Here is a 23,801-nt window from a genome sequence, read left to right as displayed (position 1 = left end):
GTCCATTCCTTGCTATTATATGGATATACCACCATTTGTTTATCTACTAATATTAGTTGATATACATTTCAGTTGTTTCCAGGTTTTAATAATTATGAATAAAACTGCTATAAACATCCACATAGAAGTATTTGTGTAAGCATATGTTTATTTTTTCTCCAGACAATACTTGGCGGTGAAATTCCTTGGTCTGATGGTAAGTACATGTTTAACTTTTAAAAAAACTGCTTTCCAAGTTAGCCATTCTATTTGACACTACTTCAGCAAAGTGTTACAGTTCCAAATTCTTCAAATCCTTGTCTGTACTTGATATTGAAAGTCTTTTTAAATTCAGCCATTCTAAAAACAGCTTTCAGGTAAAGAAACTTGATAAGTAAAGCAGTTAAGTAACTTGGAAAACATCAGTCAATAAGAAATTAGCTACAGTTTTAGAATCTAAACCCATATTGGACTCCCAAGACCTTACTTCTTTCAACCACATCATTAGAAATTACTAAAACAAGAGCACTACACTGTTTTCTATAAAAATATCTGGCTAATGATCTCACCAATAACTCAATGAAGAACAATTTATGATTGATACAGAACTGCATTGATTTTATATCTATATATCTATGCCTAGACACACACTTATATTTATTTATATAGCTTAGTTCAATTCTTTAGATAGGCTAATTACGTTATAATCCATGTTTTTATTATCTTTAAAGACCCGAGTTTCGTTAAGAAGTCTAGCAAATACTGCTAAGATATCTTGTGACTGCAGCTAAAATTTCCAGTCAGGATTTAGGAAAAGAAGTTTATCAGAAAAAAATAGAGTCAAAATAGGGCTTAGTTTTTTTTTTTTTTTTTTTTTTTTTTGCAGGGGGGAGTGGGGCTATAAAACTACAATCTCAATTTCTGAGACATTATTGTATTAACATACATATTGTTAATTTTATGCTATTAGGTTAGAGAATCATCTTGATATGCAAGCTGCTATTAGATGGCCACTTGTCAGGGAACCAGGTAGGACGAATGAACCACCTAAACAAAAACAATAGAAAGACCAGGAGAATTAATGTACAAGTAAGAAGGAGACCAGGATTAGATCTGAAAAGGAAGCCAGTATGAATATCTTAGGAACAAGAATGACTCTCAGTAAAAAAGTCTTTTATTGTTATACCAAAAGGTTTGACTATATCTATCAGATATAGAAAGCAGCTACAGTATTAGAATCTAAGCTTACTGAGGATCAAAAAAATATTCCATCATCCATCAATGAACTATGCTGTGAGCCCACATGGTGCTATGACAAATTCATAAACTTTAGAGAAAAACTGATCTAGGTTCTAATCCCATCTCTAGGAATTCTAGCTGTGTTATTTTGATCATTACTTAAACAACTTAACCTTGTTTTTTATTATAATCTAGGGATGAGAATAGTGCCCATAAACTCTTTGTGACTATTAAATGGAATAATAATGTATGTGAAACAGCACAATGAAGCTAGTATTAAAATACTTTCCAAAATGTTAAAAATCCAAAATGCAAACTCTTTGAATATTCTAATCCAAAGACCAGTATAAATTTTATACATGCATTAAAGAATATTTTTATTAAGCCCCTGTGGTGCTGGGAATTGAATTCAGGGCTTTATTTATGCTAGGCAAATATTCTGTCAACTTAGTTACATTCCTACCCCTCTTTTATTTTAAGACAGGGTCTCACTAAGTTTCCCAGGCTGGCCATGAACTGCTTTAGCCATTCCTCCTCCTTTAGCCTCCTCAGTTGCAAGGATTACAGGTGTGTGTCACCACACTCAGATAAGAATCTTTTTTAACAATATTAACACTTAACTCAGTACAAAGTATTTTAATTTTTATGAAATATGCAGAGGACTCTAAAACCATACTAGACTTCATCTATTCACTGTCAGACAAATAAACTTCACAACTGAAATATTTGGAACTCTTATTGCCTGATGTACTTTCTTTAATTTGTTATTTACTTTTGTGTATATTTAATTCTAACTATATTTAGTGCTGACCAGTTTACATTAGAATAGTCACAGAAATCATAATGGTGCGGGGGTGAAAAAGGAGCAAAAAAAATAGAGAGAGAGAATTTATAGTTCATGCACAATTTGACAGTGAGAATTATATCAAAATACACTAAAGTTTTAAGACAGAAATATCTCCCTAGCTTTCAGAATTTCTGAGGTCATTATTTTTAAAGGGCCCACTTAACACTGATCAGCATTATCAAAGGAAAGAAAATCTTACATTTCATGAAAGTATCAGAGGATTCATTTAATCCGAAATCCAAGAGAAAGCAAGATTCTTTCCCTCCATAGTTCTCCAGAGCAAAACAAAATGAGAAAAACGCTGCAATGTACCTATTCTATTAAAGGAGTGAGTGAAATTCTGTTCCCTTCAGATCCATGTAAAGGACAAAACCGTTCCATTTCCCCAAACCTCAACCTTCTATCTGTAAATTAGAAATTTTAACTCTGAATTATTCAGTTATATTTAATGTAATATAACTTAAAGATAGGGGGACAAATTAGTTCAGTACCTTATACACAATACAGACACAGTAAGCCATAGTAACTGCATGTTCACTTCCGATTAGATTGTTCAGATTAACGTCTATCTTTCAAAATGGTTAAAGCTAAAATTAGAAAATTCTATACTGAGTCCCATAAACTGTAAATGCTATTGGTCTCATGTGAAGGAGTCCAATATTTGTCATGTCATCCCTTTATCACTGTTTGTGCAGTGCTAAAGGCTAGTATAGTATGTGTTCTGTACAAAAGATTTTATTTCTCTCTAATGGTCTTCAATTCCCATGTGTAATCTCATACTACAACTCAAATCACAGGAACATCAAATAAAATGAATGATAGTCTGGAGTTTCTTGGGGAAATTCAGAAAGTTGGTAAAAAATTATAACACATGAAAGAACTAATTCAAAAAGCTGAGGAAACTTTAAAGGTTTATTGTAAATGGTGTTTTTGTTTTTGTTTTTACTGAAAAACATCTCATTTTAATACCAATGTTGCCAATGTAATGTTTTTCAATGCAATTAAAACCAATCCTTAGTTATGTGTACTTGGGAAAATAAAAAGATCCTTAGGTAATTAAAGCCAATGTGTAACCCTTCATAAACAATACTGCACATTCAATCCACAGATGGCTACAAGGGTAGCCCAAAGGGTAGCCAAAAAAAACTTCATATTTTTGGCATCATTACACAATTTTTTCAGCCTCAATCAACACCACAGACAGTTCTACTATCAACATACACATTCATTAATTAAAAAATTAAGAGAAACACAACAAGAGGGATTTCTATATATTATGATTGACTTGGTCTTAATCCAATACAAATATATATATTCACTCAGGTTTGTCTACATGAAAGTAAACACAGTACCAAAATACAATAGCACTGAATGTTTGAATATCCTTGCAAATAATCCACTGGTGGATTAATGTGAGAACTATCTCTAACCAATTATAAATACCTACTTGATGTAATGCTACCACTTCTAGACACTTGTGCATAAGTCTTTGAAGCATGACATTCAACTGACCGCTTATTTCACCTGATACATAGGCAGATTGAATGTGTCAATTCTCCAGCTCTACTTCTTGGTGGTTCTGACTTCAATGCTATGATAGATTATAATTTTCTTAAAAACACCATCTTTTTCTCTGGCTGCATTGAAAATTTCTGCTCTGTTTCATGCTATTCGTATATATTTTAAGAGCCACTTACAAAGATAAAATATGCATTATTTCCAGTTGTTTATATTATATATAAACAAATCCATTTTCCATATTTACAAAAGAAATGGTAAATGCTCCAGTTACGTAGAAAAATATCCTTAGGACAAGAGTTGAGATGCACTTTTTTTCCCCCAGTACTTGGAATCAAACCCAGATCCTCACACATGCTAGGCAAATGCTTAACCACTGAGCTGTCTCCCCAACCCTATGGAGATAATTTAAGTAAAAATTCTCTAGCAAAGGATAAAAATTTCATATTCATTAAAATCAATTTCTTAAGTTGCCTAAATTAATTTGAAAATAGTCTAAGAAATGGCTTAAGTCTGAATCTGTACAAATGTCTTATAAGCTACACAATAATATTTTCCTTCCCACCTTCCCTTAAAAATTTTTGTATGAAAAGGTCTTACTCTATACTACTGATGGAAAAATTATTAAAAATGTGAATAAAAATGAAAATCTTCAATATATAGTCAATAGGACGAGGCAAGAAGAAAGGCCATTCCAAATAGTCAAGCAAAAGCCAGCCACATTTTACATCTGAAATTGTAAATATAACTATGTTAGGACACTTACTAAAGCTGCCTTCTTAGTGATATAACGAATCAAACCTATAATAAAATGTTAACTTCCACAAGAAAAATGTATTGGTTTATTTTCCTAAGCTAAGTAATACAGTTAAAATTCTATCATGTACTCCACAGGACATCCAATTTCTTTTAGTTTAGTGGAATTTTATTAAAGTGAACTTACTCCAAGAAATCACATTCCTAATCTGTAAGCCCTGGAAATGAAACAGAGCTGACACTGAGTTTATCTGTAATGAATAAGGTAAGTAAGAAATTCTTTGAATGCAAGACGAAAACAGAGACATTAGCACATATACCTGTACATATTTTTTTTTCTAATCCAATTTGTATGTTATGCTATCTAATTCTGATGGGCAGCAGAGAAGTTAAATAAATCTTCCTGCATGGTAACAGGGGTAAGGAGAGTTGAAGGGTAATTGCTATTTGATGACTGAACAACAGAAATGCAACAGTCCTTCTCACCTACCAGGTGCAGTGCCAAAAATATATAATTAAAGACTCATTATAGCGTGTGATAGCTACACAGACAAAGATCAAAGAAATTTAATGTTCACAGATATTTTTAGCACAGGACAACTGAAAGCAAATGTAAAAGAACTATTTCCTTGGATTCTTACTCTGGATGTCAAAAAAAATTGGCAAGTTCAAATTTCTATTTCTCAGAATGTGATCTGTAATGGTAATTGCTTTAGTCTTCTCTTGTTTATTTTCATGTATTTTTAAACCATTTCTGCCTATAACTGAGAAAGATACTGTGGAGACTACGTGTTGTTCTGGTAGCACATACATGGTAAATACCTTTTCTTCATTCATTATATTCATGGTAAATACCTTTTCTTCATTCATTACATTTAATTTTTAACTGAAAACAATTGCATATATTTATGGGATTGAAAAAGATGTTGGATGGCAGCATACATTTTGGAATGGCTTAATTCAGCTAATTAACCTATGAATTACTTCACACCCTTACCAATTTTTGTGGTGAGAACATTTAAAATCTACTTTCCTAGCATTTTTCAAGTGTACAATATACTGCTATTTATGATAGTCCCCAAGATATACAATAGATCTCTTGAGCTTATTCTTCCTATCTAAATGAAATTTGTATCTTTTGAAAAACATAAATATCTTAATATATCCATGTCAATAAAATTTTTCAAAACATAATTTTGAACAATGACTATTCAAAATCCTAAATAACCACATATTCAACAACTTGGGAATTGTTAAGGCTATCTAAGACAAATTAAGCCAAACCTACTCATCATTTTTCTCTATCACAATGATTTAAACCATCTGAAGCAATAAAATCAGAACAAAACTACCAAGTATATTAAAACACATAGAAAAAACCTTTATATCACTAAATACAATATAAAGATATAAAGTCCCTAAGAAAGAGGCATTAGCCTCTGTGGTATTCATCCTGGTTTGCAATTATTTCAGAAATACCTAAAGACACAGCTACTGCTGAAAGATAAGCATTTATGCTAATAAAGACTTTCAGAAAATATAAGTGTGCTCTAAAAAGTGTGAAGTTTTAACTGCTGAAAGAACTTTGGCCTTCTTCAAAATGACAGGGACTTTTTCTTTATTGGAACAACTAGATATCAAAATAAACAACTAAAAGTTTAAATTAATGGCATGGCTTTGTCCTCAGTTACAAATTCCCATGGAAAAATGCACCCTGAATAGTCTAGCTTTACTGGTTATAAAATCAAATATGTTACCCCATCTTACAGAAAAAGAAACTAAAGTTTAGTGGCTTGTCATACATCACAGAGATTCCTAATAACAAGTCCATGATTGGAATCCAGAACTTCTTTCTTACCTGCCTCAGATTCAACTTTACTATCAATAAAATAAAAATTATCCACTAATGTATATAAGTTTATTGATTCTTTTCCTTTCATTCCTGACTAGTGGATAAAAGTTAAATGATATTGTTTTAAATTGACAATGGATATAACCATAATTGAAAGCAATTCCAGTGAGGTATTTGCTTTTTACCTTTTAATTATTGACGTTAGGTTTCACCATGAAGGCAAGGAAATTTTAAGATAATAAAAAACATTGGACATGTCTAAAAACATATTTTGTTTTCTGCACACCAACAAATATAAAACATTTAGTTGGTCAGCATAGACAACAGAGCCCTTTTATACTACAATTCATTATTATGGGATGGAAACATATCAATGAAATATTTAACTTGACAAAATACATATAACAGGAAGCACATGGGGAAAAAAATGGAACACTGACTTTAATTTGGGAATAATAGTCCTTGGTTAATCTTTACTCACTTCTCTGCCCAACAGGAATAAGGTGGTCAGTCTTCTTAAGGTTGCTTCCTGCTAACTTCCTTACTTCACTATCCATTTGTGCTTTTTGCCCTATTGATTTTGGTTATACTGAATTTCCAATAAACCCAGTGACCTCTTTTTGTTAAACAAACCAGTTCCTCTGTTCATCCATATTTCTATGTAGAGTGAGACCTGAACTAAAGTACTGGTAATGAAAATGTTAAAGCTACAAGAGATATCACAAATTTTAAAAAATGGGCAAATGTGATAAACACAAGAGTATGAAAGATGACTCCAAACCATACACACACAGTGAAAGCAAAAATCTTGAATGGATGGATAGTCTCTCTAAGAAGATAGAGAATAGACTGAGGATTGTTTCTATAAATACTTAAATGCTATTATCTGATTACAAATCTGTTGTGAGCTTGCAGACTACAATGTCTAGCACCATGCTCATAAATACCTCCATAGTATGTACTCAACATGGTACTTGTATATCCATTGTACTATTTAATGTATATTTTAATACCTTTTTTCTTATTTATTTTTATGTGGTGCTGAGGATTGAACCCAGTGCCTCACATGTGCTAGCCAAGTGCTCTACTACTGAGCTACAATCTCAGCCCCACTATTTGATATATTTATCTACCATCCTTCATACTGATGTTTCAGAAATTTCCAGTCATATATTGAAAAAGAAAAAAAAAACTGTATATGCAATTTATTCCAGCTCCTTGAAATGAATTCTCTAAACCTGTTTATTCTTACCTTTTATTACTCCAATTTTTCAAGTTCATTTGAAAGAGTTGAGAAATTCATGAAGCTTAATGCTTGGAGTCAAACTATGGTCATCATCAAATTAAAGGACATGATTTCTACATGTAAATTATTATTATCTACATGTTGAAATAATAAAAAAAATAGTAGAACAAAGCAGAAGGAATAATTTCTAATGTTCTATAGCACAGTGGGAGAATTACGGTTGACAAAAATTAAGTTCATATTTCATGATAGATACTAAAGAGGATTTTGAATGTTCCCAAGAAATGATAAATGTTTGGAGTGATGGATATGTCAATTACCCTGATCTGATCATTACACATTGTATATATGTACTGAAATGTAACATACATATGTATAGTTAGAATGTGTCAATATGAAGTTAGAAAAAATAATAGCAGATAATTAAATTATCTTAAAAGCCTACAAACAACTTAACACAATCCTGTCAGGAGAAAGAAATTATGAATAAATAGATAAGTTTTTAAAATGAAAAATATGTCATAAGGTCAGAGAATACCCCCAGGTCAATATCCAATACCACAAACATTTAAAATATTGTGGTATTTTAGTTGATATTAATAATGCTGATCTCAAAGGCACTACAAATTCTTAAACTTTCTATATCAACGAAAATTTCATTACATGTTTAATAGTTTTAGTGGTGAATCTACTTCAGGGTATTCTTATTCTTTGACAAACATTAATGCACATATGAAAATTTATGATAACTCAATTTTTGAAAATCTGTTTATGCCACTCCAGTTTTCAATAATGTATGATGAATGAATTGTTGAATGCACAAATTTAACAAAGGATCTCCATGAAACTCTTGGAAGTTGGTATCTAGGTAGGTATGATATAAAAACCACATAAAAAACCTACTCAGGCAATATCCTCCAAAATACAGACGAATGGAGTCAATACACAGAGTGTTAAGAACAATAAATTCTCCAGAACAGATCTAACAATTAGAAGTGGATTGATTGGGGTTTTAAGAAGTCTTGAATTTCACATTTAAATGGCAAGCTACTAAACTATCTTAAAGGATGTCAATTTAGTTTTAAAAGTTCACTATAAATTATGCTGTCTTCTGTAATCAACCTACATGGACTCCATCTCTATAGAAGATGTTCAGGTTTAAACTTCCTGATTTGAGAAGTTATACACCTAGAGCTTTGCTGACCAGGTGGGAAATCTCTCCAAATTAGCTGTCCATTATCTAACGCCAGTCAAACAGCTGGGGTCATAGAGCAAATACTGTTATCTAGTGCACATGGATCTTCTTTCAATCAAACATATAGAATACCTGCTTTCCAGGTGCTACCTGGCATCTTAATTGTGAATTGTCTGCTATCCAGCTCCTATAAAAAGTCCAGCTGAGATGATAGATATTCCAGAAGGAGAGCCTCAGGGGCATTTCTCAAGTACAGTACAACCTAGTAGCAGATTCGTTTACTAGAAAACTGCATACCAATACTATTACTCTAGGTCTTTGTAGAAATATCATGACCTTGATTTTTTTTTCTTTTAAGTCACAGGCTCATGTAGGAAATGGACATTCATAGAGATCCTCTGTACTTTATGAAAGAATATCAAGGACTCAGTCTACTATGTCGTTCAATATCCCTCATTAAAGAGCCACAAAATAAAATTCTCTGAGTTCACAACTGGGAAGAATGTCCCTCCTAAGGGGGAAAAAAGTTCACTACCATTTGTCAGGTAACAACTATGTTTCTCAATATTTGCCTTTCTTCCTCCCTTGAATACATGAAAACTTGAGACAACTTTATAGTCGTATCATTACCTGGCATAATCCTAGGCTTTTTGGTATGTACAACCTTCCCTCGTTAGTCACTTAGAGCTTGTATTTTTATCCTGGTCTTACCAGTAATGGGATATTGTATCTTATTGTAAGTTTCAATTGCTTTAGTAATAGTTTCATAAAAAGAGAATTTTTTGAAGCTCTACCAGGTGCACAAGTTCAAGGCCAGCCTCAGCAACTTGGCAGAACCCTCAGCAACTTAGTGAGAGCCTGTCTAATAAATGAATAAATAAATAAATAGTCTAGAAATATAGCTCAATGGTAAAGTGCCCCCTCCCTCAGCAACTTAGTGAGATCCTGTCAAATAGATAGACAGACAGACAGACAGACAGATAGATAGATAGACAGACAGACAGACAGATAGTCAGTCATTCTAGGATTATGGCTCAGTGGTAAAGTGCCCCTGGGTTCAATTACCAAATTCTCAGTATGGGAGGGGGCATGACTCTAGTATGTGTCCAAGGCATTTAGTTAAATTCATATAACTCAAAATATTTCAAGTGACATAAATGCATAAGCATTTTCTTCCAAAGAATAATTTTGAATGTAGAGAAAATGCAATCAACATATCCAAAATAGTTAAAATGAAGTTAACCAACTATTAAGGGATCCATTTAATTAGTGTGCCTAGATTCTGCTAATAGATTTTATATACATATATAACTGTGTGTCAAGTTACAAGTTACCAAATATTTTAGATGTTTTTTATATGTAAATTGGTCCTCTAACTTAAAATACATCTTTTAAATAAAAACATCTGTTGCCTTGGTGGAGCTTACATATGCCATATTGTAATAAAATAAATGTCAACATGAGAGCCACTATTTATCTTAATGTCTATAACATTTTCTCCCCCCTAAAGCAATACTTCAAAAATCGGACAGTATTTTCTGTGCCTAATTCTTTTAAAAAAATAATACAGGACACATAAATCTAGTTTGCTTTTATTGTAAGGCATAATATCAAGGGTGCCTAAGTCAAAACTCTGTCTTTAAGCTAATAGTATATGGATTAAAACTTCAAGGTTGCTTTAATACTTATGATAGCAGTTTAATAAAATTAGCTTGGATATAGTTGATATTAATTGAAATTGTTGATCAACATTTTGAAATAAGGCATATAAAATGACATAACTGCAATGAATTTTCTACACTATGTATAAATGTAATAGTGGTACTCAAAAATTATTTATGTAATTCAAAGTTAAAGCAAACAAATTCAAAATACCAATATTAAAATCTTGCTTTAGTAATACTGCTCATAATACTGCCTTATGAGATGTACTCACAATATTAAGTCCTGTTCACATTTCTGCATCATAAAAAAATTGGCCTCATTATTCCATTTTGCATAGGTAGTCCCCTGTAAAACGTTCTAAAGAGTATTGATCTGCACCTACCATTATATTAACTCTCTAAGTAGTGTTGGCTGTGTTGCCAAGCTTTTAATAAGTTTAATACAGACTGTTTAAATAGTTATTAGCACTCATAATTGGGAAAGTGCTTTTATTTCTAATTTGTATTGCTGTCAAGATTCAGCTATTTTCATTACGATGATTATGGTGAAATGCATATTTGTTAATATGCTAAAAAATACATTTAAGTCTAAAGGGAGATGAGAAAACATCAAGTAAAAGCAAATATTCCAGAGGTAATACAAATAACTACATATTTATAAACTTAAAAAGATATTTTCTATATTTTCACCTGCTTGGAAACATTGACTAAGAATACTAACATCACAGGGAGTGAACACAGACACTGAGCCATGAGTTTGGCAGATAACTATATCCAAAACAAACCAGGAAAAAAAACAGTTTCCTAGTGGGGTAAAATAGCCCTCAAGCTGTAAGGCAATTTCAGCAACACTCTGAAAAGAATTCTATGCAATCACAACTCTCTGATACTATTCTTCAAACTCGTATTTGCCGTTTTTGTCATATGTTGAGAAACCTTAGTGACAATGATTTATTGCTGCACATTTCTTTGAATCTTCATAAAATGCATTGCCCAATACCTATACATCCTGTAAGGGCTTGGCTGGGAATAAAATCATCCAAACTCACTGGTCATTTCTCAATAGGCACTGCTTCCTTTCATAAACTTCAGTAAAGGAGTAGGAATAAAAACCTGTAAATAATGTAGTTCTCATTCTAAACCACAGACAGACCATGGTATGTGAATTCTAATGCAATTTGTGATGGCAGATTGGGATTTATTTTATAGTCAAAGCACATGGATTTTTAGGGCATTAAATAGAGTTCTAAACATTTAATTTCATTAATTCACCATGAAACTGTAAAAGGACTATTGTGTAAAGCATGCTATGCTGTCTGTAGCTTATGAATATGGTTCAAATCAAACCAATACATTTCATTCCTATGTGGAGGAAGTTAGCTGCATTCTTTTGCTCTGATTATAGCTAAAAATGCGTAGCCACAAAATAGTGCCAGATTAATGCAAATTCATTCTCACTGCTGGAAAAGCATAGGTTGTTACTGATAGTGGGTCAATATCCACATCAAATCACACATTATTGTATATAAATTACACAGTATCAGCCATCACAAAACAAATAAGAGGGAAAGAGGGCCCGTTCCCCAGAAGACACTAAAATCTAAATGAGAAAAGCAGACATATATGTATAAAACTATTTTAGAGCATATGCAGGTACAGGTAAATATATACAGTAGAAAATAAATGTTATGGGAATGTATAGTAAGGAAGTGATTTGGGATATGGCCAATTGATGATGGTTTATAAAAGTGATTTTAAATATTTGCCTTTAGGTAAAAATAATATAATGAAAAGATTTTTAAAGCCGTTATTAGGAGAGATTAAATACCATATGAATTTGAAAGTCATGACTCCACATTTTATATTGCAAAATGAGTAAAGTTATTAGTATGTGTATCTGTGTATGTACATGTACTTATTTTTTTTTTTATTTTACTAGTGGCTAAACAAGAAGAAATCAATTAAAATTGTGGTAAGGATAATGAGAGGGCAAATGACTGAGTTAAAATTAATATCAAGCTTGAAAAATAGTTAATCAACAATTTTAGAAACTGGTTTCTTCAATATTTAAAGGAAATTATAACTATCTGTCTGGGGTTAAATAATATGTGTATAAATACAGCAGAAGAATAGAATGCTAGGAAATCTTCTAGCCTTGTGGGGAAACTTGTTTTCTCATTCTTCAAAATAATTCTCATATTCTAATCTTCTAATTCTAATACAAAAGAATTGGAATTAAGGAAATGAGAATAAAGAACCTAGAGGTTTATGGCTAGAAGGCTTCAATCTCATTTACATATGGATAAACTAAGACTCAAAGAGATCCACTGACTAGACTAAGGTCAACACATGGAGCAAGTGATCAAGAACTGGAATTCAGATCTCAGAACTGGTATTCCACTGTGACTATCATATAACACTCTACCTCTCAGAGTTTAGTACTACTGAATATTTTACTTTATAAGGCAATTTTTTAAATTCATTAATTAATTTCACACATACATAAGTATACTTTTCCAGCTATTTTGAACTAGTTAATGCTGTTACCTAGATAGAATGTAGCTTAATTTTGTTATGTCAATACTTTTAAGGATAATATTCATTTGCATAATTGCAGTGGGTTGAACAGTATCCACCCAGAGCCTCAGAATATGACTTCATTCAGAAATAGGATAAATATAATTAAGGTAAGAATCAAGGTAACATTTATATTGTATCATGGTAGGCCCTAAATGCAGTTATAATGTCCTTATAAAAGACAAAATGGTAGGGCTGGGGTTGTGGCTCAGTGGTAGAGCGCTCGTCTAGTACTTGCAAAACCCTGGGTTTGATCCTCAGCACCACATAAAAATAAATAAATAAAATAAAGATATTCTGTACAACTACAACTAAAAAATAAATATTTTTTAAAATGACAGAAAGATGACACAGGCACATAGAGAAGACCATGTGATTGATGATGGAGGCCCACACTGGAGCTATGATGCCACAAGCCAAGGATTGCCACAAGTGAAAAGACACAGGCAAGGATCCTCCCTAAAGTATTTGGAGGAAGCTACCTGGCATCTTGACTCACACATCTGGCTACCTAAACTGTGAAAAATCAAATTTTTGTTTTAAAATTCCAACAATAAATTTCATACATTTACATTTACCACACCAGTTTGTGGTGAATGTTATAGAAACCCTAAGATTTTTTTAAAAAAATCAGCCCCCTTATATCAAAGAAAACATTCAGCATTTGAAGAATACATGAACTCCATATAGGGTAGAGGGATTGGAGGGGAAAGGAGGAGGCATGGGGTAATTAATGATGGTGAAATGTGATGGACATTACTATCCAAAGTACATGTATGAAGACAAAAATTGGTGTGAATATACTATGTATACAACCAGAGATATGAAAAATTATACTCTATATACGTAACATGAATTGTAATGCATTCTGCTGTCATATATAAATAAAATATTTTACACTAAAAAAGAAATTTAAAAAATTATAGTCAATGATTTCTGTTTAATTTCAGGGAAATTTTTACAGTTATATAAATAACACTAAATACATGGCTCCTGGGTGCAGCCAATCTGTAACACAGTATGGAGATTCCTCAGAAAGCTTGGAATGGAACCACAATTTGACTTAATTATCCCACTTCTCAGGATATACCCAAAGGACTTAAAATCAACATACTATAGTGACGTGGCCACATCAATGTTTATAGCAGCTCAATTAACAGTAGCTAAGCTATGGACCCAACCTAGATGCCCTTCAACAGATGAATGGATACAGGAGAATATGGTATACATACACAATGAAATATTAATCAGCCATAAAGAAGAATAAAATTATGGATGGAACTGGAGACTATCCTGCCAGTGAAATAAGCTAATCCCCAAAAAACCAAAGGCTGAATATGTTCTCAATGATATATAGATGCTAACACACAATGAAGGGTGGTGAATACAAGTTCATTAGAGTAGACAAAGGAAAATGGGAAGAGGGATAAGAATAGGAAAGACAGTAGAATGAAGTGGACATCACTTTCCTATGTTCATACATGAATACATGAACAGTGTAACTGCATGTCATGTACAACCACAATAACTGGAGGTTATATTCCATGAATATATAATACATGAAAATACATTCTAATGTAATGTACAAGAATAATAAATAAAAATAAAGCATTAAAAAAAAAACACTGAACGCTGAGGTGATTTACGTTTCCATTGTTAATTTTCTTTATTTTCTGTTAAACTTCTTTCTTATATAAATTATTTTTATTCTTGGATTAATTCTTATATTGGTTTTAACTTTTTCTGACTTTTATGTTGTTGCTCCATTGCCTTCACTTACATATTTGTTTCTGTCCAGTAGGAAGATTAATTAGCTGTATGATATGTTCGTTTGGTTGCTTATTTGTTGTTTCTGTATGGGAGATTATGAGTTCTGAAGTGGAAGTTAGCTAGAGAGCAAAGTCTTATGGTTTATGGTAGATTTGAATCTGGTAGTAATACATGTAGAGGTTTTTCAAGGAATAAAAAGTTAGTTTTTTTAAAATTTTTAATAAAATCATGTTTGGAAATTTTGTGTTAATAAGTTAAATAAGTTTCTATTCTGTAGCACAGAATTCTACAAGCTTTATGTAAATTCAAAGCCTATGTTCATGGTGAATTCCAAAGAGAAAAATCCAACACTACACTTTCAGAACATAATTAACCACATTACATAAACACATTCCCCACCACCACCAGTTTTTTATTTCTGCTGTTGATTTTCTTTTTTTAATTTATTTATTTTTTTCTTTTTGAGAAGTATGTTGAGGAAAATATCCCCTTATCAGAAGAAAGAAAAAGGAATTTTGGACCCAATTAGAATGGTAGATAAAAAAGCCAAGGAGGGTCACTTCATAGAGGTAAATTTGCTAAACTTTGAAAAGAATTTTCAGGAAACTGAATGGAAAAGAAACTAGTGTGTTCCCTGCTTTTTTCTCCTCTCTTTAAAACCCACACATATAGATACAGGCACACAACAAATACTTGGCAGCAACAGCATTTCACTTACTCAACTTGTAATGCCACAACTTTTATGCTAAAATATACATTCATGTAGAATATATACAATGAAAAAAAAAGATAATTTTCTTCAACTTCAAGAATTTCTCTACAAAGTAACTTTCCCTCTCCTCTTATCAAAGTTGCCTTATTACCTGGTGCCTAACAAGCTTATAAACCCTTCTTAGCAGGAGAATTCCCCATAAACCACCTTCCCAAGGAAGAGTCCTAGGTGGATAAATTCTGAACTTCATCATCTTGATTCCCACACCCTCACCAAGGGCAAAACTGATTTGATTATGGATAGGCACCTGACCCATGTACAAGCATTTAATCTGGCCTGCTAGGTGGCCTGGCATGGAAAGTTTTGCCTAAGCAGAAACAATAAGGACCAGTATCTTCTCTTCAGACTTTTCAACTGGGCAATACAAATCAGAAGGTCAGGCAGATAAATATGAGAAAAACAAGCCAATTCATAGAGAGTCCATGTTAACACTGGAATTTCAAAGTGATGTGCCATGAATTTCTGTGGCTGATTGAGGAAGGCTCATGACAAAAATAACTGAGTTCTGGTACTATCCTCTGATATTAAATGATCTTCTATCTTAGCCTCTATGAAGCACAGCTACACTAAGCTGGCCCTAGAATTCCTGTGGGATTTGTAGCTCCCTTGCTACAATGTATAACATAGCTTCCCTCCTTTATCCAGAGTTGTCCTTTAAAAATGTAGGCTAGGTCATGTCATTCCTCTCCTCAAAAATTCCAACAGCTTCCCAGCTCACTCAGAATAAAAACTACAGTTCTTCCAGTGGCTTCCAAACTCTACATTATATGACTTTACATACAATAGTCTCTTTGACATTTCTGGAACATGCCAAAGCATGCTCCCATCTCCAGTATTTGCTATTACACATTCCTGCACTTTTTTACACTTCTTCCCAATGTCATTAAAATCAGGGAGGCCTCCGCTGACCATCTGACATAAAATAGCAACATCCCTTCCACAGCATGTATCACATTTTAGGTATCCTTTTTAAAAATATTGTCTGATTTCCCTTACTAGAATGTAAGCTCCATATGAACAACTCTTATTTGGATGAGGGAAATTTATTTTGTTATTCTTTATAGGATACCCATGTGATATGTAAAAGCAGGCCATATACAATATTAAGTAGTATTTCTGGAACTGATTCAATTTAAGAGTTTGCCTAAGAAAATTAACTCTTATTGGTTAAAAAATTAATTTATCATGTAATGGCAAATTTAAATATATTTCATATGGCATTTGAATTACTAGTAGTATCATCCCCAATAAATCAGCAGATAAGTTCAAAATTTAACTACCAAAATGAAAGAATTTATATTTCTTAGATTATACTCAAAATATTGCTACATTTAGTAGGTAAAAGTATAAAATGATCAAAAATAATTATGACAACAGTAATAATAAACTGTAATAATAAATAAAATTGACAATAATTTTAAATTTATTTATAGTTAATTTAGAATCCACTTCAATATATATAACTATATCCCATATGCCTATGAGCCACAGGAAAAAAAAACTATAAGTGGATTATAATCATGAATTATGTTTTTCAGGTTTGTCATGCTTAGATTTTCTTGCCCAAAACCATCCATAGTATTTTTCCAGAATATGTCTCTTATTCTCCAAATTTTGGCTCACATACAGGTCAGGACCAAGGAGGAAGAGAAGTGTCTGCCAAGTCATTTCCAGGCTAAACAAAACTAGAAAAGTATGCAGGCCAGGTAGGTAGTTTACAATGAGTCTTTAAAATTAAGACACATCTACCATGTCCCAAATTGTATGTACATAAAACAGTGCGGCAATTATTTTCTCCCTAAAAATGCTTGTTATTTCCTCTCATATTATAGTTAGACTTCCTTATCTAGTCTTCCCTTCCAGTCCTTTACCTACAGCAGAATCCCAGTAAAGCACATAACTCCATTAGGAAGAATAAACAGGGTAAAGTTAATAACACCAAAAGGATCATAGAGGACTTTTCCCCTGGGAGGACAGGGAAAGGTTGCTTTTCCACATTATAATCAGGTACACATACCTCAATATATCAGTTCACAGGCACAAAAGCAACTTCGTTTTTTTTTTTTTTGTTTTTTTTTTTTTTTTCCCTAGTTCTGGAAGTATACAACTAGAGTAGGAAAAAGAAAACTGGCTATTCATCCACTGGCCAGTTGAATCAAATCACAATTAAGATAGTGACCTATATTATGATATAAACATCAGATCTTAATCTTAGATATTACGTTTCTGCATTTGTATAAATGATAAATGTCACTCAGATTATTTCTTTCAGCACTGTAATTCTGATGAAGAAATGTATCCTTCCTGGCCTCCCATTTTTCTCCAGGACAGTACTATTTTTCAACAAACTATAGTTGAGCATTTCTTATGCTTATGAAGACAGAGTTTTCAAAAATGTCTGATAATTTAAATGACAGGTTTTTAATATGTTATCTATTCAAATTATTTAAATAAATAAATTATGCTATAAATAAAAGTATTTATAGCATAATCTTAATTAAAGAAAACATGAATCTATGGTATAAGAGCAACTCACTCAATAAACAAAGTGAGCATCTGATTCATAAGTTACTATTTTTAACACATTTGAATTAATCAATTACTATGTTTAAGAAGTAATAATAGCCATAATAAGCTATCCAAACATGAAAAATGAGTCTAATGAAAAATTAGTTAATTTTTTTCTCTTAGCTGAATCCCTGACTTCTGGTTTAAAAAAATATATATATATACAGATATAGATATAGATAGATAGATATAGATATAGATATATATAGATATAGATATTTCAGAGAAAGAAACTTGCACACAATTAAATAATAAATTTCAACTATTTCCACAGCTTTTATCTCCCAAATTCATCTATCTTCAAGTGTTTCTTTTATCTTACTGATAAATCTTGCAAAAAGCCCCAATTTATCCATCTACATCTCCCTCTGAACTTCAAATATAATTAGAAAAACATAAAAAAGTTCAAACCAGTTACAAAAGTTGACAAATGATGCCAGTTGAGATCTTTTTGAAAAATTCCACTTCCTTTAAGTCAACAGGTCAAAATTACTCACAGCTGGAGGCAAGGGTCTTCAGAAAATGAAAAGTTATTTTGGCTGTTTCAACCAACAGATTTAAAATGTTCCTGATCCATAGGGATAAATGTGACCCTCAATGGCCAGATGATCAATCTGACCTGATTGATGATCAAGGCTTGATAACCTTGAAGCTTCAGGCTGCAGAGCTCAGTATGCAGCTTGCTAAAGCTCTTCTTCCCTTCTTACAGAGGACACTTGTGAATCAAAAGCAGCACCTCCTTCTGGATGAAGTTGAGGTAATCTTTGGGATAATCCTTGGCATCATCCTTTTTTGGGGGTGAGGGTGGGGGAACTGGGAATTTAACCGGATTGCCTAACTACCAAATCATATCCCTGGACCTGTTTATTTTTTTTATTTTGACACAGTGTCTCCATAAGTTGCTTAGGGCTTCCTTAAATTGCTGAGACTGATCTGGAACTCCCAATCCTCTTGCTTCTGCCTCTTGAGTCACTGGGATTACAGGCATGTGCTACTACACCCAGCGGCATCATCCATTTCTAATTGCACCAGGACACACATTCCCCAGGACACATGGAGAGCCTTATCCACCATCACATGTGTCTTGATGGTCTCCAAAATATATACGATGAACTGGTTCATGCCCTCTAGGACTAGGAATTTCAATATCTTAAACTCTTTCCTTCCACAGATGATTTGAGGACACTGAACACTTTGGCATATATTCCTACTAGCAGTTCAGTCATCCCCTGCTTGGCTGTATGTGAGCCAAGCACTACCTGGCCTCAACTTGCATTGAGTTCATATCATCAACTTTGTAAAAAATACAGTTTGGAGCCCTACTGCCCATCTGATTTTCCCCACAATGGAGACATGGGAAACCTTGAATCCCCTAATCTTGAACATATTGTCAACCAGTTAAAATAACAAGGTAAAATGTTCTGGGTTCAGATCCTGGATCTTAGGATCTAAGTAGCAGGTGCTAGGCCTCCCTCAGACTGTTGGCCATTACCTCCACTGGTCCCATCCAAAGCAGAGATACTGCCATAACCCCCAAACACACTCACTTTTATCTTAAAGATAGCTTCAGCAGGAGAGGAGGTACAGTTTGTCTCTTGTCAGGGCTGCTCCACAGGCTGCCTAGGAGATCTACCTGGGGCAACAATGGAATGTACAACACAGCCACACCACACTACTTTCAGAGCCAATCAACTACTGGAATGCAGCTGCCTCCAGCCAATCAGGGCCTGCCAGGCACCTGCTTGTTTTATTAACCCTTTGGGGATATGTGGCTCCTTATTGTTCTGCATTTTAAAAGATGCACACATAATTTCAAGCTTTCCCAATTCTTTTTATAAAAAATGAATTTCATTAATTTCCCCATTTATTTCTGAATGCCACAACTTCCATAGTCCCTTATTAAAATATTTATTTACTCAACCAATCTACTGTTCAATAGAAAATTTTGGAGCACCTAAGTGCTGAGTACTAACATAGGGTGCTGCAGGTATATTGGGTAGGAGTGGGGGTACATGGTGGTTACTGTTCTCAACTCACACCAGCTGCTCAAATCATTTACTAAAAGCATTATGAAAGAAAGAGCAAGATAGGCACCTATGAACAATTATCATACTCCAAAAAATGCATATTTTATCACAGTCTTTTAAAATTTTGTCATAAATTTTTTCCAATTATTTTGCAAAATGCACTAATATTTTAATTACTGATACATCTGAATTTATAAATATATCCAAACTGAATGACTGAGCTCTAAATTATTTTCAAGGCTCTGTGTACAGATCAAAAAGGTACAAGACTTGAGCCTATTGAATATTAAGAAAAACATGAATAAAATCATGTTTTTGTATACTCTTATCTAGTAAATTCTTAACTCAAGATTCCAGCAACTGTGTATGCAGATCTTAAATTTTTTTGCAATGTTACAATGCAATATATTTTTCTTTATATATATTTTAATTTGGATATTAATTTAAAGGCTTTATATGGCTAATAAAGGAATAATAGTTTCTACAATCCATCACTGGTAAGTACCCTGTTCCTTAAAAATAATTTTGAGCTATGTAAAAGCCTAAATGTGTAAAGTTTTAAATAGTTTGTTAATATTTTCTGTCTCATTTCTTCTATTGGTTAAAATAATTTCATTTCTATCTCAAAATTACAGAAATATGTGAATAGTATATGTAAAATTGTTAAAGGATATGAAATTATATATAACTCTCAGGTTTAAAGTGAATAAAATTCTAGAGCTAAATATACTTAATTTGTTTTATAAATAAATATGTAACAATCATTATCTGAATACACAAACAGCTTTCCACGTAAATGTGGATATTTAATTTCTATCTCTGTTTTATACAATAAAGAATAATTAAATATTCAAGTAATATATGAACCCTTAAAAATTACACATTATTAAAGACCAGATTAACTAGATATATTTTTAAATGTTTACAAATTAATGCTCAGACACTGCTATTGTATTAGTTAATATCAGAGCAAAATCCTGAGGTTAATATAACTGATTATATTCCCAAACAATAACATATAGCATGAATTGTATGAATCATACTAAAATCATAAGAACCACCTACCTGACAGGATTGCTGGTTAATGAAACCCTCAGGGATTCTAGGCAGTTAAGAAGTTTCTCATCTGAAATACCAGATCGTAATTCATGAACATATTCTTGTGAAGACAGGGTACATTCATGCTTGCTGTTTTTCAGACCACCCTATTAAAAAAGAGAAACAACTTTAAACAAACAAGTTATATTTTAAACACTTAAAAGTAAATACTGCATAAAATATATAAATCTATAAATACTTTACCATCTAAAATGTTTGCAGTACTAGGCACTTAAACATACTTGATCTGTGTAAGCAGATCTTAAAGTGTTTAAAGAACTGACAGGTAAAATTGTATCATATATATTGCAACACCCTCCTCATCATCATTTAAAAGAAAATTCCACTGCTGGTGCTCATGACATAAAGAGAATATGGACCTAAATTATATGAAGTTTTGCTGATGTCTAAACTTAAAATTCAGGCATTAGGATTAAGATTACCCAGTTCTTTTAACCCAAAGAATGAACACTAAAAAATCATCATATTAATTTCCCTAGTTAAGATATTCATATTCAATTTCACAAAATATATAAAACAAACTGAAAGATATATCAGAATATCATATCTCAAAAACCAAGTGAAAACACTTATTAAAATGGAAAACAATATAATCTCCAATTAGAATGTTAAATAATTAAATCAGTGTAAAGCATTCACTAATTCCAAGGTATTCCTTCCTAACTGTTACTCCCAGGTTGCAGATTAATTTAAAAAAGTCATTAAATACATTTATCTAATAGCTACTAGTTTTTAGCTTAATTTCTAATATACATAGGGTTACTTCCAGAACTCATTATCTCATCACAGTTCCTTAGCTTCATCACCTTGCTATAACTATATAAGTAGTTCAGGGAAAAGACTAGGAGAGAAACACCATCAACACATTCACTAGACTAATAACTCATAGCTTCACATTCTAGACATACCCAGTCATAACTGTTATTTTCCTACACTATAAATGTATTCTCCTGAATTAAGACTCTAGCTAGATTCCCTTTTCCCAAGTTCATACTAATTACCCTAAGTTTATACTGAGTATCGAAGCCAATTTCCCCCACTGGGTAGAAGTTATATCATTAGAGTACATAGATTTTTTAAAAAAACAATGTGTTAATAATGAGAAATTGGTTCCCTAGAGTTTCATATTATTTGACTTTTTAAGAAATACCTCCACAATATAGAAATTATAAATAATTTTTAATTTTTGAATTTTAATAAATTCCATTAAATAATAAATGTTAAAAGTCTGAAAAGGGCTTACACATATACAGAAACTCTATTTGCTTATAGTACTGTGGCTATATTCACTATTATAGTATCTAACATATTCCAGTAGAAGCTATCATGTGTGTCTATCTCTTCCACACTGGAAACACCATGTAAGCCAAGTGCCTAACAGAGTGCCTGAATTTAGTGAGCGTCAACCAAAATGTGCTATTCTTGGTTTTGCTAATAACAATTACAGAAGAAGAAATATAATTTCACACTCTAGCTCCCATACTTTGTGCAATAGTCACGGACTAGACTTTTTGTTTGAGAGAGAGAGAAAGAAAGAGAGAGAATTTTTAATATTTATTTTTTAGTTTTCGGCGGACACAACATCTTTTTTTTTTTTTTAAATGTGGTGCTGAGGATCGAACCCAGTGCCCCGTGCATGCCAGGCGAGTGCGCTACCACTTGAGCTACATCCCCAGCACCCCCCCTTTTTTTTGTTAACAGATACAGTAGATGTTTAATTCCTGCAATTTATCTACCCATCTCTTATTCAACAAGTAACAACAGCAAGTAGACATTTGTATCATAATTCTGAAATAATATTTTTGCTCAACCAACTCACTTTTCACAACAATGAATGGAAATATTCACTGCATGCCCCAGTCTGAAAACTACAAGAAGTTAAAATTTTGCCAGTCTACAGTCTCATACCAATTTCATACAATCCTCACACTTATTTTCTTAATCAATAGGTTTAAAAGATCCCTATTGTGGCATTTATACACAATGGAGTATTACTCTGCATTAAAAAATGACAAAATCATAGAATTTGCAGGGAAATGGATGGCATTAGAGCAGATTATGCCAAGTGAAGCTAGCCAATCCCTAAAAAACAAATGCCAAATGTCTTCTTTGATATAAGGAGAGTAACTAAGATCAGAGTAGGGATGAAGAGCAGGAGAAGAAGATTAACATTTAACAGGGATGAGAGGTGGGAGGGAAAGGGAGAGAGAAGGGAAATTGCATGGAAATGGAAGGAGACCCTCAGGGTTATACAGTGGAGGGGGTAGAGAGAGAGGAGGGGAGGGGAGGGGAGAGGTGGGGAGAGGGGATGATGGAGGATGGGAAAGGCAGCGGAGCACAACAGACACTAGTATGGCAATATGTAAATCAACGGATGTGTAACTGATGTGATTCTGCAATCTGTGTATGGGGTGAAGGTGGGAGTTCATAACCCACTTGAATCAAAGTGTGGAATATGATATGTCAAGAAATTTGTAATGTTTTGAACAACCAACAATAAAAAATTAAAAAAATAAAAAATAAAAAAAATAAAAGATCCCTATTGATCCTACAGTAGAACCAGGCTTGTATATAGAGCTTCTTCTTTCGTACTTTGCCATTTTCTCTGCCTGAAAGATCCAGCTCAACCTTTCCACTGCTGACTCACATCTTTTAAGTCTCCCCTCCACATT

General features: G+C 32.7%; 1 protein-coding gene across 11 annotated transcripts in view; it reads right to left on the bottom strand.

Moving 5' to 3' along the window:
- The window catches only part of Diaph2 (diaphanous related formin 2), an 867,887-nt gene that overhangs the window by 640,515 nt on the left and 203,571 nt on the right, over positions 1 to 23,801 (bottom strand). For all 11 annotated transcript variants that reach the window (XM_046427818.2, XM_046427819.2, XM_046427820.2 and 8 more), the window contains one exon: positions 21,076 to 21,215. In XM_046427818.2, the coding sequence (XP_046283774.1) occupies positions 21,076 to 21,215 (140 nt within the window). The remainder of the gene's footprint in view (positions 1 to 21,075; positions 21,216 to 23,801) is intronic.

Source organism: Marmota monax, unplaced genomic scaffold (genome assembly GCF_021218885.2).
Source record: "Marmota monax isolate L192 unplaced genomic scaffold, Marmota_monax_Labrador192_F-V1.1 WCK01_AAM20220418_F8-fsc00067, whole genome shotgun sequence".
Classification (NCBI taxonomy): domain Eukaryota; kingdom Metazoa; phylum Chordata; class Mammalia; order Rodentia; family Sciuridae; genus Marmota; species Marmota monax.
This window is presented reverse-complemented; position numbering and strand designations above follow the sequence as displayed.